Below are 15,936 nucleotides of genomic sequence, written 5' to 3'. Positions count from 1 at the left end.
CCAGTCACTGGGACCAGAGCTTTCGGACTTGTACTGGAGCCCATCTTCAGGGAACCTCTCTCTAGTAGAGTGTGTGCTGTTCTGTGTGTGATATTTATATAGTGCCTGTTGTATGTGGCTTTTTAGATGTTGATTGGGCTGTTGATAGCTGGCTGTTAAGTTGTTGGCTGTCATTTGCTTGTGCTGCCCGGCCCTCACATCCGAAGTAATGAATAAGCTGGTGGTAAATCAGCATTTCTGTTGACTGACGGGACCGTTTCCCAGGCACGGGAAATGTACAAACAAATAAAAAGGACACCAAATAGGATCCCCAATATCAGGAGTCATTGCAGAAACAGTCCTGCTTGAACACCATGAATTTCAGAACCTAAATTTTGGTGCCATTATGTGGATGACACGTTTGTCATCATCAAGAGAAATGCACTTAAAGACTTTCATACCATACTGAACTCCATCTTCCCAGACATACAGTTCACAATTGGACGAAGAAACAGCTAAGCAATTACCATTTTTAGATGCACTTGTCAACAGACAAGAGGATGGAAGCCTAGAAAACACAGTTTATTGCAAGGCCACCAACACTTGACACATTCTGAATTTCAACAGCAACCATCCACTGTCACACAAAAAGAGTTAATAATAATAATAAAGTTGGAAGGGACCTTGGAGGTCATCTAGTCCAACCCCCTGCTCAGGCAGGAAACCCTATACCATTTCGGACAAATGGCTGTCCAGTTTCTTCTTAAAAACTTCCAGTGTTGGCGCGTTCACCGCTTCTGGAGGCAGGTTGTTCCACTGGTTAATTGTTCTAACTGTCAGGAAGTTTCTCCTTAGTTGCATCAGAACACTATATGGCAGGATGAGAACCCACTGTAGTACCCAAAAGTCCAAACAGCAGGAGAGCAGGTATCTACATGAACAATTCAAGCAGCATGGGTACCCACAATCATTTGTTACAAGATGTCTGTGCAATACCGTGGGGAGGGAAAGGAAGACAAAGTACAAGACCAACCACCCTGTCATATATCAAAAATATTTTGGATGCGGTAGAACACAGCTTCCGAGATCTGCAAGTGGGCATCAGACACCACCCAGAGGCTAGCATACGAGGAGAAATTATGTATTGTAAAGATCGCGTGGAGGTGGAAGATACTTCCAATGTAATTACCAAATCCCCTACATGGATTGCCCCTGTGACTAGGTAGGACAGACTGGGAGGAAGCTAACCATCAGATTGCAAGAACACAAGCAAGTGGTCAGATGAGGAGACCTGAACTCATTGGTAGCCTCACATTGCAATGAACAAGGACATACATTCAATTTTGCAGCTACTAAGATTGTTGGACGAGCAAGCACAAAAACAGCTAGGGAAGTGATGGAAGCCTAAGAAACACTCCCTCGTCAACAGGAATGCTGATTTAGCACCAGCTTATCAAGTACTTCAAATGTGAGGGCTGGGCAGCACAAGCAAACAACAGCCGACTTAATAGCTTGCCATCAACACCCCAATCAACATCTAAAAAGCCACATACAACACCATATACAGTAAATACCACACACAGAATAGCACACATTGCTAGAGAGAAGTTCTCTGAGGATGGGTTCTGAGCTTCTGAAAGCTCAGAAGACAAAACCTATGTGTCAACTCTACAAATGAGCATGGCTGCAGCCATTTTCCCTATTCATTTTCGGTTGCCACATAGAATGGAGGGGGGGGTTGCCAGGTGCTTCGCTAGTATATAAACTTTTATCCCATGGGAACCAAGGTCATTGGCTGCTCCCGAGACTGCAGGCTAGGTGTTGCGTAAAAAGCCCGCCAAGAAGATGTATTGGGGAACGTAGTTGCTTGCACAGCTTTGGTGGTGGGATTTTTAAACTTTGTATTGGGGAATTGTTACCTTGTCTCCAGACTTGGTTTCACTTTTGACTTGCTGATACTTTGTAACTAATAAATATGTTCTTTGAGGAATTTGCAAGCCTCGGAGATCTGCTTTATTCGTCTCTGTCAGAACCATAATGTTATGGTCCTGGTGACAGACCCTAATTGGATCCTGCAATGTATTTTTTACTTTATTGTCTCTTGTACTTTGGTGGGCTGAAATATATTTTAGTTACTATAATCATAGTTTAATTTCCCCCTTCTTAACAGAGAGATGTTTGTTCTATTTCTGCCCATGAAGGACCCCTCGCAGCCTTGGCTTTCAACTCTACAGGTTCAAAACTAGCAAGTGCTTCTGAAAAGGTAAGTCAACAATGTGTTGGGAGATTAACAAGTAGATCTTGTTTTCTCAGAGGAAATGGACTAAAGAAGACAAGCATTTGGATTATCATTTGATTCTGTTGGATATCTTTTTTCCACCTGTAGTAAAAGCTTTATGGGAAGCTGCCGAGAGATGGCTATAAGATAGGCAGGTACATACATGTTTTAAATAAATAAAATTTCATTTAGTTTTTTTCCCTCTCTTACGTTTATGCTGCCTCACTTTCCCTTCAGCCTAGGACAAAAATGTATTCATTCATTTAGGTTTTTTCCCCTCTTGATTCTTTTTTGTTTTTTCCTCTCCATATCACTTAGTTTTTTCTGTCTTTAGTTTTTCTCTCTTAGATTAATGCTGTCTTGCCTTACCTTCAGCATAGGACAAAAATGTAGTCTAGTGCTCTAGATTTTCAATTTGTTCTCCTCCACCTTTCCAACATTTTTGTTATCTTAATTAAATCCGATAGCCTTTATGAACGTGACCTGAAGAGATGTCTGTCCAAAAGTCCCATTCATTTGGAGTGCTTAGTCATTCAAGAGACTGTTTAGAACCCAGAGGAGTGAAAAACTTTTTGATGAAAAAGTTTTTATCAAAAGAACTTTTGATGAAATAGCAGGAAAAGGGTCTAGAATTGTTTAACTTGTAGGGCCTATATAGGCCACCGTTTCCAACCTTCTTCTCAGTATGGGAGTTCACATTTAAAGCATTCCAAACAAATGTATCTCTTGACCTCTTCCAATGAAGGAAGAGCCTATCACCTTTTCCAGTAATTAATTTCACTGTCAAACTATTCTTAAGAATCTGTTTGACTGAAATCAGCCTTCCTCTAACTTCATTTTTCTGTGTCCAGTGTTCAGAAAGGAGAACAGTTTTGACCTTTCAGTTTTTTAAAGGCTGCTATCAGAGTAATCACTCTACTTCTAGTTGTACATTTACCTCTATCTACTAGCTGGGTCATACACCTAGAAATAGGTTGAATCTTTGTCATTCAGGTCATACATGCTCAGGAACAAATCTCATAGAGATCAGAAGTCCTTGTTCTAAGACCGCATGTTATGACCCAACTAGTAGCCACCCAACCTAAGCAAACATTGCTTCATCCTAAACAATATTTCCTCAGATGTAAATTCTAGAGACAACTGCTTTCTAATAATGTTCTGGGGCATTAGCTAAAAGTAAATCATCCATTTATTTGTGTGCTTATTTAGGATGGACTTTGCTCTGATACCTACCTATAATTGTTCCTAGGATAATTTAAAAAAAAAATCATTATTATTGTTAGACCCTATTAAGAAACTTACAAATTAGAAAACGGGACAGATGGAGATGTAGGAGGATGGCTAGGAAGAAGGGGGGAAAGGACAGATAGAGAAAACATAAGTATTTGGAGTAAGACCACCCCTTTTTCTGCCACTGAGGATCTTTTAATTCATTCTACTTTGCTGTGTAGTAAGTGTGGTTGTGGTTTCCATGTAGTTCTGTGATTCTCCAGTTTCCCATTGTGGAAATTTGGTGCATTTTCTGTTAAAAAACAACAAAATAGTTGACTTGAGCATCTGTTAGCTTTAATCCACTTATTTCATAACTATAAAAAGCCTCTTCTATGACCTTAAAGTGGATCTAATCTGGTAGAATCTCTACTAGTCTCTCTGATAATCCAACTTTTCTGCTCCTTGCTACAAGATTGTTATCCATGCAAAGTAGAAAAGATGGTAGTATCTCCTTTCCAAAAGCAAAACACTGCTATTCCTTTTCACGCGATAGTCTCTTACTTTTGTGTCCTCTTGTCTTTCCTTCCAGGGAACCGTCTTTCGTGTTTTTTCCATCCCTGAAGGACAAAAGCTGTATGAATTCAGGAGAGGAATGAAGAGGTTGGTCTGTTGTTCTTATGCCAGTATTTCACTTGAAATAACAGGTTATTGATTTTATTGGATTCTGAGGCTGCCTAACTCCAAAAATATTCTGAGCTGCTTCATTGATTGATACCTGCCACCAAGTCATTTTTGACTCCTAGTGACCATATAGATTTCTCCGTGATGATCTATCCCTAACCTGTTCTTTCAAGTGGGCAGTTTAGAATATTTAAAAACATATACAGGTAGTCCTCAACTTGCAAACATTCATTTAGTGACCAGTCAAAATTATAACAGCACTGGAAAAAGTGACTTCCGACTTTTTTTCACAATTAACAACTGTTGCAGCGTCTCCATGGGTCACAGGATCACAGTTTGGACTCACTGTATTTTGGACCAGCTATACCAGTGGTGGCGATCCTATGGCATGCATGCCAGAGGCGGCACTCGGAGCCCTCTCTATGGGTACACGTGCTGTTGCCCCAGCCCCGCCTTCCCCTGTGGCCCCCTACTCACCAGCAGCCCCCCCAGAGGAGAGTCGCCTGAGCGCGGCCCACGCGGAGCAGCGCAGCCGAGCACATGGAGCTGGGCAGCTGGAACAAGACTCCGCTCTCGCACTCCATTGCACACAGATGATGCTGCAGGGTGTGGGCGGAGGGCATGGCCGCCATGGCGCTGCTGGGCCGCCTGGGCGATCTGCGGTGGGTCGTGGAGGTGGTGAGTGGCCCTGCGGGTGGGCGGGGTGGGGGCGGAGCAGGCTGGGGGCGGGGACAGAGTGGGTGGGATGGGGCGGAGCAGGGGTGGTTTTTGGGCACTCAGTCTCTAAAAGGTTCGCCATCACTGAGCTATAGCCTCCAAATTGTTTTCAAGGGCAGCCATATGTAAGGTGCATTGCAATAATCCCAGCTGTGAGATGATTAGGTCATAAGCGACCATCTGAAGGGCCTTGTGATCAAGGAAAGGGTGTAGCTAGGATACAAGGTGAACCTGTGCAAAACTCTCCTGGTCACAATTTCCATCTGCTCTTCAAGCTATAGCTGCGAGTCCAGATGGACTCCCAAGTTGCACGCTAGTCTCAAATGGGAAATGCAATGGTGAAAGCATCCCAGACCCAGAGGTCCAGTTACAGCCATTCAGTCTTGAGCTGAAGATTTTCCTCATCCAGACTTGAGCAGCCTTCATACCCTGGCTCAATACACTGACAGACTTACCTGCAGAATCCAGGGCTCACCCAGTAGCTTCGTGTGGATGTTAAAGAGGTAGAGTGAGAGCATCAAAGCCTCAAGCAACCCGCAAGTGAGGGGCAGCAGCTAAAGTGTCTCCCCTTCTGTCAAACTGAGTGGAACCAATCCCTGAGGAAAAAGGGCAAACTACGGCAGCATATGAGCTCTATGTGGGGCTGCCTTTGGGAAGCATTTAGAAGCTTCAGATGACATAGAATGCAGTTGCACGGGTTGTAAAATGGTGTCAGCTATTCTGCGCATGTAACATCACTACTTTGGTTGCCAGTATTTTTCTAGTTGCAATTCCATGTATGGTCATCATCTCTAAAGCCCCTCATGGCCCGGGAGCAGGTTACCTGAGGGGTCACCTTCTTCCAGTTGTTTCTGTCTCTCCAATCTGGTCCAGCTGGATGGGCATGCTCCAGGCCCCATCGGTCAAAACATTTGGTTGGCAGGGACCAGGGGATGTTGCTTTTCTGCTGTAGCTCCTGCCCTCTAGAGCAGAGGTTCCCCAACCTTTTGGGCACTAGGGACCGGTTCCATGAAGAGAGGTTTTTCCGCGGACTGGAGGATGCGTGGTTTTGTTTGCTTCCTGCATCCCGCGGTTGGGGCTTTGCTTATTTATGCGGACCGGTTGCTGGCATGCCGCAGCCCGGTAGTGGTCCACGGACCAGGGATTGGGGACCCATGCTCTAGAGTACCCCCCTCCTGAGATTAGGATGGCCCCACTTTTGGAAGGCCTTGAAGAGAAAACTTTTCAATGATACATTGTGTATTATTTTTCTTATTCTAAAGTAGTAAGACTTTGGGATAGTCTTATGCAGAAACACCCACAGAAATAAAAACACAGCTCCATCCTGCCTTTCATTTAAGAGTTCAGAGTAATTTACATAGTGCACACACCTCCCATGTTCTCCGCAACAGTAATCCTATGAGATAGGTTTAATTGAGAGTGAGTGATTAGTCCAATTTCATCCAGAAAATATCCAACGGCTAACAATGGATTAGAATCCGGTTGCAATATTCTCAATGCTATATCCTTGCTAATAAAACCTTCAGGGGATTTTAAAAAAAAGTTTTTCCATCCTACAAGAATCTCTCAGGCTTGTTTATTTGGGCCAGTCTATTACTTTTCCTATTCCAGTTAAGTTGTCTGGGTTCTTTCTTCCCTTCACTTTAGGTATGTGAACATCAGCTCCCTTGTGTTCAGTATGGATTCCCAGTTCTTGTGTGCATCAAGCAATACTGAGACAGTGCATATCTTTAAGTTGGAGCATCTCACCGACAGGTGGGTATCAAAATGATGCTGTACATGTGCCATTGAGAACTGAGCTGTATCAAGGAAAGTCTCTCTTGATAGGTTCTTGTAGATGGAAGCTGAGAAAAATACTCCACAGAGTAGATCTGCTTACAACTAAGGTTTACTTATTGGGAGAATTACTCTAACTGGCTACAAATGTTTTTCTATGTGGATCATTCAGGCTTTGATTTGGCAGCAAATTTGACCATCCCAGAAAGCCTGTTGGCAAAATGGAAAACATGGATTGTTCATATTCAACATATTGCCAATTGATTCCAGGGGTTTTGGGTGGTTATGTGTTCAAGCTGACTCTTTTCCAATGGCTGACTGCAAATGGCACTACTGGCATCTGTAGTTCTAACACTTGTGAAGCCACACAATGAGGTACAATTGTGGTACAGAAATGGATTTGTTTGGGTTTGTAAAAGCAGTTGTATACCAAGTTGAGGGATCAATTAGGGGAGCTAGGAATATCAAAGTGATGGACTGGAGTTCAAGCTGGACGCGCGTATTCGAATGCAACGTCGTATCAAAATTTCAAAGCAATCGGTGAAGAACTTTCGGAGATTTAAGATTTTGAACAAACGAACATTTACATTTTTATTTATATAGATAGATTAGGAACATCTGAGGGTCCCCATCTCTGAAGTGGTGAAGTGAAGGGGAAACAGAGAAGTTTAATGAGGAGTGATAATGAAATTACATGCTTTAGGTTTTAGGAAGTGAAGACCTTGTTGCTTTTATATTGTATGGAAGTTCCTGGAATAGAATGTTGTAATCTGGTATTTTGTTTGTCTTAGTCGGCCAGAAGAACCTCCCTCCTGGAGTGGCTACATGGGCAAGATGTTCATGGCTGCCACCAACTACCTCCCTTCTCAAGTATCAGGCATGATGAGCCAAGACCGGGCCTTTGCTACCGTGCGCCTGAACTTTTCTGGACAAAGGAACATCTGTGTGCTGTCCACGTACGTAAGCTGGGCTACAGCAGCCAAACAAGATTGCCTTCCTTTGTGTTGGACAAACTATTTTATTTAGGAGAGGCACCCTGGCTCCAGTGGAAATGTTTCATCAATGGTACGATGCGGAGCGAATCAAATAGTGTTGAGGAAGGCTAAAACATTCATTTTTTTCATGTCTTTCTCCCTAGTAACAGGTGTTTCTTTATCTCATGGCCACAATCACTATTACTGTAAATCTTTGAGCTTAGGAAGATAGTTTCTGAACATTATGGTTGCTAAGACTGGATACTGAAATGATGTAATATAATCAACATATTCTATTAAGCAGTTTGCATTGGTTCACGGTTCCCACATTCTGTGAACCAGTGGTACATATTTTGATTCTAGGCACTTCAGGTAAATGTCCATACAGTTTTAATCCAGCCCACCTCATAAATACCATGCCATTTGTATTTACTCTCTATTTTTATATATCTTCTGCCTTGGGAAATCTTATTCCAATATCATTCATTCGTTCGTTCATTCATTCTTTGTTTGCCACCCATCTCGCTGCAAAGTGGCTCATGTTAATCTTTTTCTGATTCTGATTTGATTGTCCATTAGGTTGATCGAAGTTACTCTTCTGCAAATTATCAAAGGAAGAGGCATTTCCCCATAGATTTTATTTTTTTTATTCCTCCCTAGTCAGCTTATTGCTGATCTGTTGGGCAATATCTGAGGGAAAGTGGCAACTCCCTGGGGATGTATAAGAGTACAGAAGCAGTCTGCAGATCATGGTTTACCCAGTTCTGACATATGCAGACAGAGACTTCAAACCTCACAAAATGCAAAACTTTCTCCTCTGCATTGATATACATCCTACATTGATAACATTTGCAATAAGGCTGGCTGTATCCTATATGCAAGGCAAAACGGATTTTATTATGCTAAATATTCTGCATTGCCCTCCAAGTATCTCCTGAACCAAATCTCTGGACATCTTTCTCACATTTAAGGGATGACTAAGAGCATATTAATTAATATAGGTCATGCCATTTATAGCTATTGTTTCATGACCCAGAGCTGCAAGAGATTTTTTTTTTAAATTAACATTGGGCCAAATCTCAAAGGGAGAAGAAAATACTGTATGGCACATTGTTTTAGAAGTAAGCTTTGGATTTCATGACAAATAATAGAATTACATGAAGTAGATTGGTTAGTAAAGAAGTGAATTTTGCTCTATTCCAACAACTGCATCACATACATGTTGATAATACAGCTTTATTTAGGGGGAAACCTATATTAGTGTGACTAATATAGACTTATAATAGATTCAAAATCATATGTTTATGCCTGCATATAATGTATCTAGATTTTTTATCCCCATGTATATTTCCTACTATTAATTAAAATACTATAGTAGTTGTTTTACTCTAAAATCAGAGGAATAGGCCAAATTTGGCTGCCAAATCTCTCCCATAAGCATCTTCACCTTACAAATCCATTTTCCAGGAAATCCAGCGGCGGCAAATGGCACAGCCTATTTAGAGGTTGTTTCAGCTGTGTTCCTGTACATTTTTTATTAGGATCCAAAAGTTGCCTCGGCTCTTAGTTACAACATCTGGTGGACATCTTTACATCTACAACCTGGATCCCCAAGATGGTGGAGAATGTGTTTTAATTAAGAAGCACAGGTAACAGCTTAGTTGTTTCAAGAATTCAAAGAAAATGTAGAGAAAATAAAGAAAATGTACAATAACTTAAAAGGGATTGTGTACGCTGTATACATATAACAGATTTCCATCAGCAGTCGTCGCTTTTGTTTATAAAACAGGATATTAAGGAGAAAAATCATGCTTTGAATGTGTAACAATCTTTTCATAAGGGTCATTCACAAAAAATATGTACAATTATGCTGGAGCATGTAAAAGTGAAAGAGAAGTGAAGTGAAAATTATCAGATGATAGAACTGAATGCTGCTGTAGAATATAAAAAGTCCACAGGCCATCACTCAGAGAAACAGAATTCCGTATAGAAAGAAAAGTCTCTCCAGTTATATTTTGATAGATAGAATAAGACAGCTCCAAAGTGCAGCCCAAGGGAAACATACGTTGAAGGGAAAATGAATGCAGGAAAGGAACCATAAGAGCACTTGCAAGGAGATAAATTGGGTGCCTGAGCACCCAGAAGAAACATATAGACCTAATTTGTGCTATATTAATTTTTTTTAATTTAGTAACTGTTGAGGTTGACAATATGTCCGTTTCATGTCATCAACAATGCAAAGCCCCCCGACCTGGAACGGAAATATTCTAAGAATTACATTAACTGTTAATTACATTCTTACACTTCTGTGGCATAGATTGTAGCTGTGCTCTACTCTGGCAGAGCCATCTGATTTAGATGCTAATCAGTGCTCCCATGCCTGGCCATGAGTGTATGCATATTGTGAATACCTGCAAAACTTTATTTCGTCTTTGATTAACTTGTTGCATGAAGTTTAAAATTGTTCTCTGGGGATATTGCATTGTGTGTCACTTTTAGGATTTAGTTGAAGGACCGAGGGTAGGATAAAATTTTGGTTAAAAGTACATAGAAGAGATACTGTTTTCTATTTAAACAAATAAATTTTGCCATGACATCTGTTGTAGTCTTGATCCTCTTCAGATGTCTTGGCAATAACTTTATATCAGCATAAACATCTTTCACAAAGGTGCTTTTCAAAAGGTAGGGAATGGAACGATTTATATTCTTTGCATTCTTTCCATTCCAAATCCTTCCATTCCCCACCATTCAGTCAGGACTGAAGAAGCTTCTTGGATGAGAAGCAAAACGTCTTCAAGGAAAAAAAAAAATCAAGAAAGTCCAGTTCCCTTTTGAAAAGCACCTGGATGACCAAGAATCTCCACAGACATAAACACCTTCCCTTCTTGTCTCCCAAGCATCTTTGAAGATTTCAAGCTGCAACTGTATTCTGCATAAAAGCATTACAGTATCTCTGTCCGTTTGGCTTGCCAAACAATGCATCCTTATGGGCCGGAGATGGCACAAAACCTCCATCTCTGTTAAGTCCAGCTTATGCAACAAATAACAGTACAATTACTTGTTGGAGTTACTAGGTAATGACTTGCCTTTATTTCAACCTTCTCCCTGGCCCACATTCTTTTAGCTTGCTTGACTTGGTAAAGCCAGAAGAGAACAAAGAAAATGATCTCCTGTCTCCAGCAACTCAAACCTATGCTGCTACCGTAGCTAGGCAGACTTCAGTGCCTTCCCCTTCTATGATGCCAGGTCAGTACCAGATTTACAGCAAGCTGCGAGTTGCTCATTTTAGTCATGTTAGAATTGTTCACTACTACGTATTTGTGAGTTTCTATGTGTCGTTTTTTTATATTATTATGAAAAATATATACTGTATTACTTTGATGATGTCTTTGGCACTGTCCTATACCGTACACGGTATTGGTATTATTGAAATTTATGCTGAATTCAGCACAGACCAAAGACACTAAAACTTCTCTTCATGCTTTGCTAATTCTTTTGCGAGAACCAAATTTGCTATATATTTTGATAGGACACAAAATAATTTGGCCAGACTATGTATGATACATAATATAAAATTAAGGCTGTGTACTCATGGCAGAAACATGAAGGGAAATCGATCATGATATTGATTTCAGTGTCTTAACAATTTCAAGCTTCCATAAAACAAGAATATATATTAACTTTAGTAAAAGTAGATACTGGTAGGTTATGTATGTTGTTTGTATATATGAGTGTATGTAAATAAGAACAATTATACAACTCTAGAAAGAGCCAAAATGAACAGGAAGACATTTTTTAATTATGTTCTCTTGCCGTAAGATAAAAAGTAATACAGTGGCAAACAACTTCCCATCCACGGATTTCTTGATGTTGCATTATAGTTTGTAGAATTTAATTATTTGATGTATACTTGGAAATCTCATTTTTAATTCTTCTGATCACATACCATATAGTAATCCTAACATTTTTCCTTCCAAATGGATTTTGCTGAATTTTGAATAGCCGAGCAGCATTTCGTCCATTGCTGTTTATGCCAAATTGTCCTCTCCCAGAAGACTTTCTACTCAAACCTCAGCATAAGAGAGATGTGTGTAGGGAAAAATATGTATTTTGAACCCACTAACACAAGGCACAGGAAGCTGGGCAATTCTAAACAACTGTCCATCTCCAAATTGCCTTTTGCTGTATTGTCACACACACTTGCTTACAGTATACACTAATATTTCTCTTACACGCAGACTTTTGCATCTACTCTTAATCTTCCCCCAGCCATTCTTAGCAAAAAATCACTAAAGGGGAGGGGGAATCCTGAACAAAATTCCCTGTGACATATTTGTAGCCCTTTATTTTTTCAGATAAATTGCTGAAATGGGGTGAGAAATATGGTTTACCCCTTCTGTGATCCATCACCCACCCATTCAGTGAATAGAGGCAAAGCTGGCAAAAATAAAAAAAGGAAGAACCAAGGAATAAACAAGAAATCAAAGAAATGGTGTGGAGGTCAGGCAAAATGACATATAGGTCAGCGCTAACTGAAAGAGTATATGGTGACATGGAAGTTACCTTTATAATACATCGTCTCTCTGGAGTCATGTGGAGTACTAGCAGTGGGTATCAATATTTGCAGGAAACATCAGGAGCTATGCCCAAGTCTTTGATATGGCCAGCAGGATCTGCATCTCTGCTCACCTTTCTCGGAATCATTCTTGGTCCTTGCCCCTACAACTGCCTGATTACTGTACCTGCCTCACTTTCCAATGTGCTTCAGTATCATATGTTTTTACATAATGGGAGTTGGAAGCCTTTTGTGGTCCTTTACCACAGAGGTCCCCAACCTTTTGGGCATCAGGGACCGGTTATGTGGCGAGAGGTTCTTCGGTGGACTGGAGGGGGCGTGGTTTTATGTACTGCCTGTATCCCGCGGATGGGGCTTTGTTTGTGCAGACAGGTTGCTGGCATGTGGCGGCCCGGTACTGGTCCACAGACCAGGGGTTAGGGATCCCTGCTTTACCATCTCTGAGCAATTCTTAAGAGACTGAAAACATTTTAAACTTGGATACATTACAAACATCTCTCTGGAATTTGTTCCACTCCAGCATAGCTCCAGGCAACATTTTGCTAAGTAGAGCTACAGAGGTCCTCATTGCCAGAATAAAAGTAGAAAGCATTAACCTATGCTTGGGAGAACACATCATCCTGGAACCTAAGTATCTTCCTCTGTTGTGCTGATAACGTGCAAGAATTGTTTCTTTTTGCCTGGGAAGGGTTTTGTTAAGACATTTTTAAGTATAAATTATTTAAGTATTTAAATAATTTATTATTATTTAAGTATAAATAACTGAAAGTGGACAACATAGTTTAAATAACAATGGGTATGAGGAAGTTTAATATGAAAAACTCAAAAGCTCTTTGAAGACCTATAAAGTGCACTGAAGATTATAATCATTGTCAAATGCCAACTTTTGTATTATGTTCCTCAATCTTGCCTTGTATCTCAAGAATTTTGCTAACAAACGTACAGTTCCTTCTCTTTTTTACTTCTGCGAATGCAATGGCTATTAAGTTGCCCAAATGAGAAAATTATAGAGGTAATCAAAGTGTGCAAGGGATAGGAAGGGAGGATATTAAATTTAGGCTGTAAGATGAGATATGGACCATACTATAGTTTGAAAGCAAGGGAACTCACTAAATGAAATGAATATATAATCAGTGGCAGTTGGCATTCAGTTGTTCGGTTTTGTTCACATGAAAATTCTAAATCATGTTCTATATATGATACTTGAGTAACTAAACCCTAAGTAATGATCAGTTTTGAATATTTCTGTTCACAAAATGTAGAAAAAGTGGTTCACAGGCTTAGCAAATCCCTTGATACCTCTGCGAGTGTCTATGTATTATTTGCACATGAAGCCAGGATTTTTACAATAAAGTCCTAATTGTGATGTTTCAGCTGTGATAGTTGAATGACACGTACAGACCACCTCTTGATGCTCTTTAGCCATCCAATAATTTACGTGGAATGAGGGATGCCTGTGTAAAAAGCATTCTAAATCTATAACATTCAGTTTAAAGGCTGTCTTCTTATATTGCAGGTTACTCGGAAGATGGGGGAGCCCTTCGAGGAGAGATAATACCTGAGCATGAATTTGCTACTGGGCCAGTATGCCTGGATGACGAAAATGAATTTCCACCTGTGAGCATTAGGAATACTTAAAACAGCATTGTGAAATTCGTGCTGAGAAGAAAAGCTTAAATCTTTTCTTCCGGGCGATCTGTCCCTTCCTCTCCTGCCTGGTAGCCATCTCTGTGTGGGGTGTGTGACTCCCACCATGGGCTTTTGGAGTGAGGCCTACAAACCTGTTTTCCAAGTATATTTCTAATAGTGAATCCAAATTACACAAGGCTCTGGGCTGCCAGTTAAAGGGAGGGCTGAGTTCCATGCCTTTCAAAGTTCAAACCATGCGGCAGCATCAGGTACTTCTAGGCCACATCTGGCATCCTTACAAAGTCCTTACAAAACTATCCTTCCAAGATAACGATGTCTTCAGGGTTTAGTTCAGATCTGAGAATGCATTTTGGTTGCCAAAGCGGCTCTTTGACCCACTTGTTGCTTTCCAAGAGGCTCCAAACAAGCCCAGAAAAGGAGAGAAACTTAACAAGGGGCTGCTGTTTCAAAAATTTGAAAGGAAGGCTTGTATTTTCCATTTGATTCCTCTTGCCTTATCTTCTACATCCCGTGGTTCTTTGATTGATGGATGCAGCATCAAGGTTGCCCTTTGCCCTACTCTTTCTCCATAGTGGGTGGAGGATATTTGTAGCAAGATCAGGGGAAAGATGTCACCAGCATCACTTGTGTAGTTGCAGTGGTTGGGGATTTTACTGCCATGCCTGGGCTACTGGAGAAGAGGCTACCTATTTCTGAGGGAGATGGGCGGTTAACAAATACGAAATATAAATAAGTAAATAAAATGTCAGGGAGCACAAGGGAAAAAGAGACGGAGCAGCAATCCCAGCAGATGCCAGAGTACTCTGAGCTTTGACGCTGTATCTTCAAAGCTTCTCTCTCTCTGTTGACGCAGGTGCATTATCCAAAATATAATGGGAGAAGGAAGAAGAGTTCTACTTGCTTTACCTTTAAAAGGGAGGACTTAAACTTTTTTCATGGAGACATTTTTCAAATAGGCTATTTATATTGGCTAGCATTTTTCCTTCTTATGGATGTTTTTTTTTCTATCTTGCCCGGCCTTTCAGTCAAGGCTTTCTTGTTCCTAAGAATTAACAACCCCTTTTCTAAGATGCATAAATTTCCTGACAGCAGGGACTGCTCCAGATTGTTCTTTATATGAGATGGAGGTGGCTGAAAAATCCTAAATATACAATGGAATTGTGGGGAGGGAGCAGCTTTCCTAGAAGTAGTGTTGCACAAAGTCTCCCAGGTGATCCCTTCCTTCTCAAGCGATTTTAATTGGAAGTAGCCAGGAAGCCCTGGATACCTCCATACTACAGTTGCTTAGATATCTGTCTTGCTTCTGCTGTTATTTATTCTCCATTCTTCCCTTTCTGCCACTGCCTTGACCATCTCAATAGTTCCTTAAGACCCTTAAAACTGGGAGGGAAAATCGGGATGTAGTATGCCACTCTCTATAACTTCTGAAAAGAGTGGCTCTGTAGGGCATCATTGGACCCAAAGATTTCTTCTTCAGATGCACACAGGATTGCTATACAGGTAATCCTTGATGTATGGCCACAATCGAGAGTCCAAAATTTCCATTGCTAAGCCAGACAGTTGTTAAGTGAGTTTTGCCTCAGTTTATGACCTTTCTTGCCACAGTTTTTAAATGAATCACTGTGGTTGTTAACTGCAGTTGTTTTTGACTGAATCTGGCCTCCCCCATTCACTTTGCTTGTCAGAAAGTCTCAAAAAGTGATCAGATAACTCCAGGACACTTGCAACCATCGTAAATATGAGCCAGTTGCCAAGTGTCTGAATTTTGATCAGGTGGCTCTGAGGATGCTGCAGTGGTTATAAGTGTGAAAAATGGCCATTCACTTTTTTCAGGGCCGTTGTAACTTTGAATGGTCTTTAAACGAATGGTTGTAAGTTAAGGACTACCTGTAATGGCACAGTCAGGCCCATGTTTCTTTTCTCACTAGGTCTGTGCATGGACACACGTATATTTTCCATTAAAGCTACAGCAGGTGGAAAATTATACTTATAGCTGGAGACCAAAGGCACTCAATTTGGGTATTTATTGCTAGTTGTACAGGAAAGCCAGAGATAAATATTTCACTCTACTTCTTAGTAGCTAAGCCAGTTTG

At 40.8% G+C, this 15,936-nt stretch overlaps 1 protein-coding gene across 1 annotated transcript in view; it reads left to right on the top strand.

The window, feature by feature from the left end:
- Positions 1 to 14,530, top strand: part of WIPI1 (WD repeat domain, phosphoinositide interacting 1) — a 30,327-nt gene extending 15,797 nt beyond the window's left edge. Inside the window, exons 5-11 of the mRNA XM_029283033.1 lie at positions 2,150 to 2,242; positions 4,059 to 4,129; positions 6,515 to 6,622; positions 7,435 to 7,599; positions 9,159 to 9,266; positions 10,742 to 10,863; positions 13,710 to 14,530. Of these exons, the coding sequence (XP_029138866.1) occupies positions 2,150 to 2,242; positions 4,059 to 4,129; positions 6,515 to 6,622; positions 7,435 to 7,599; positions 9,159 to 9,266; positions 10,742 to 10,863; positions 13,710 to 13,831 (789 nt within the window). The 3' untranslated portion in view covers positions 13,832 to 14,530. The remainder of the gene's footprint in view (positions 1 to 2,149; positions 2,243 to 4,058; positions 4,130 to 6,514; positions 6,623 to 7,434; positions 7,600 to 9,158; positions 9,267 to 10,741; positions 10,864 to 13,709) is intronic.
- The last annotated feature ends 1,406 nt before the right edge of the window (positions 14,531 to 15,936 follow it).

This window comes from Protobothrops mucrosquamatus, unplaced genomic scaffold, assembly GCF_001527695.2.
Source record: "Protobothrops mucrosquamatus isolate PMUCROS unplaced genomic scaffold, P.Mucros_1.0 scaffold9, whole genome shotgun sequence".
NCBI classification, from domain to species: Eukaryota; Metazoa; Chordata; class Lepidosauria; order Squamata; family Viperidae; genus Protobothrops; species Protobothrops mucrosquamatus.
Note: the sequence above shows the minus strand (reverse complement) of the source record. Positions and strands in the feature narration are given on the sequence as shown.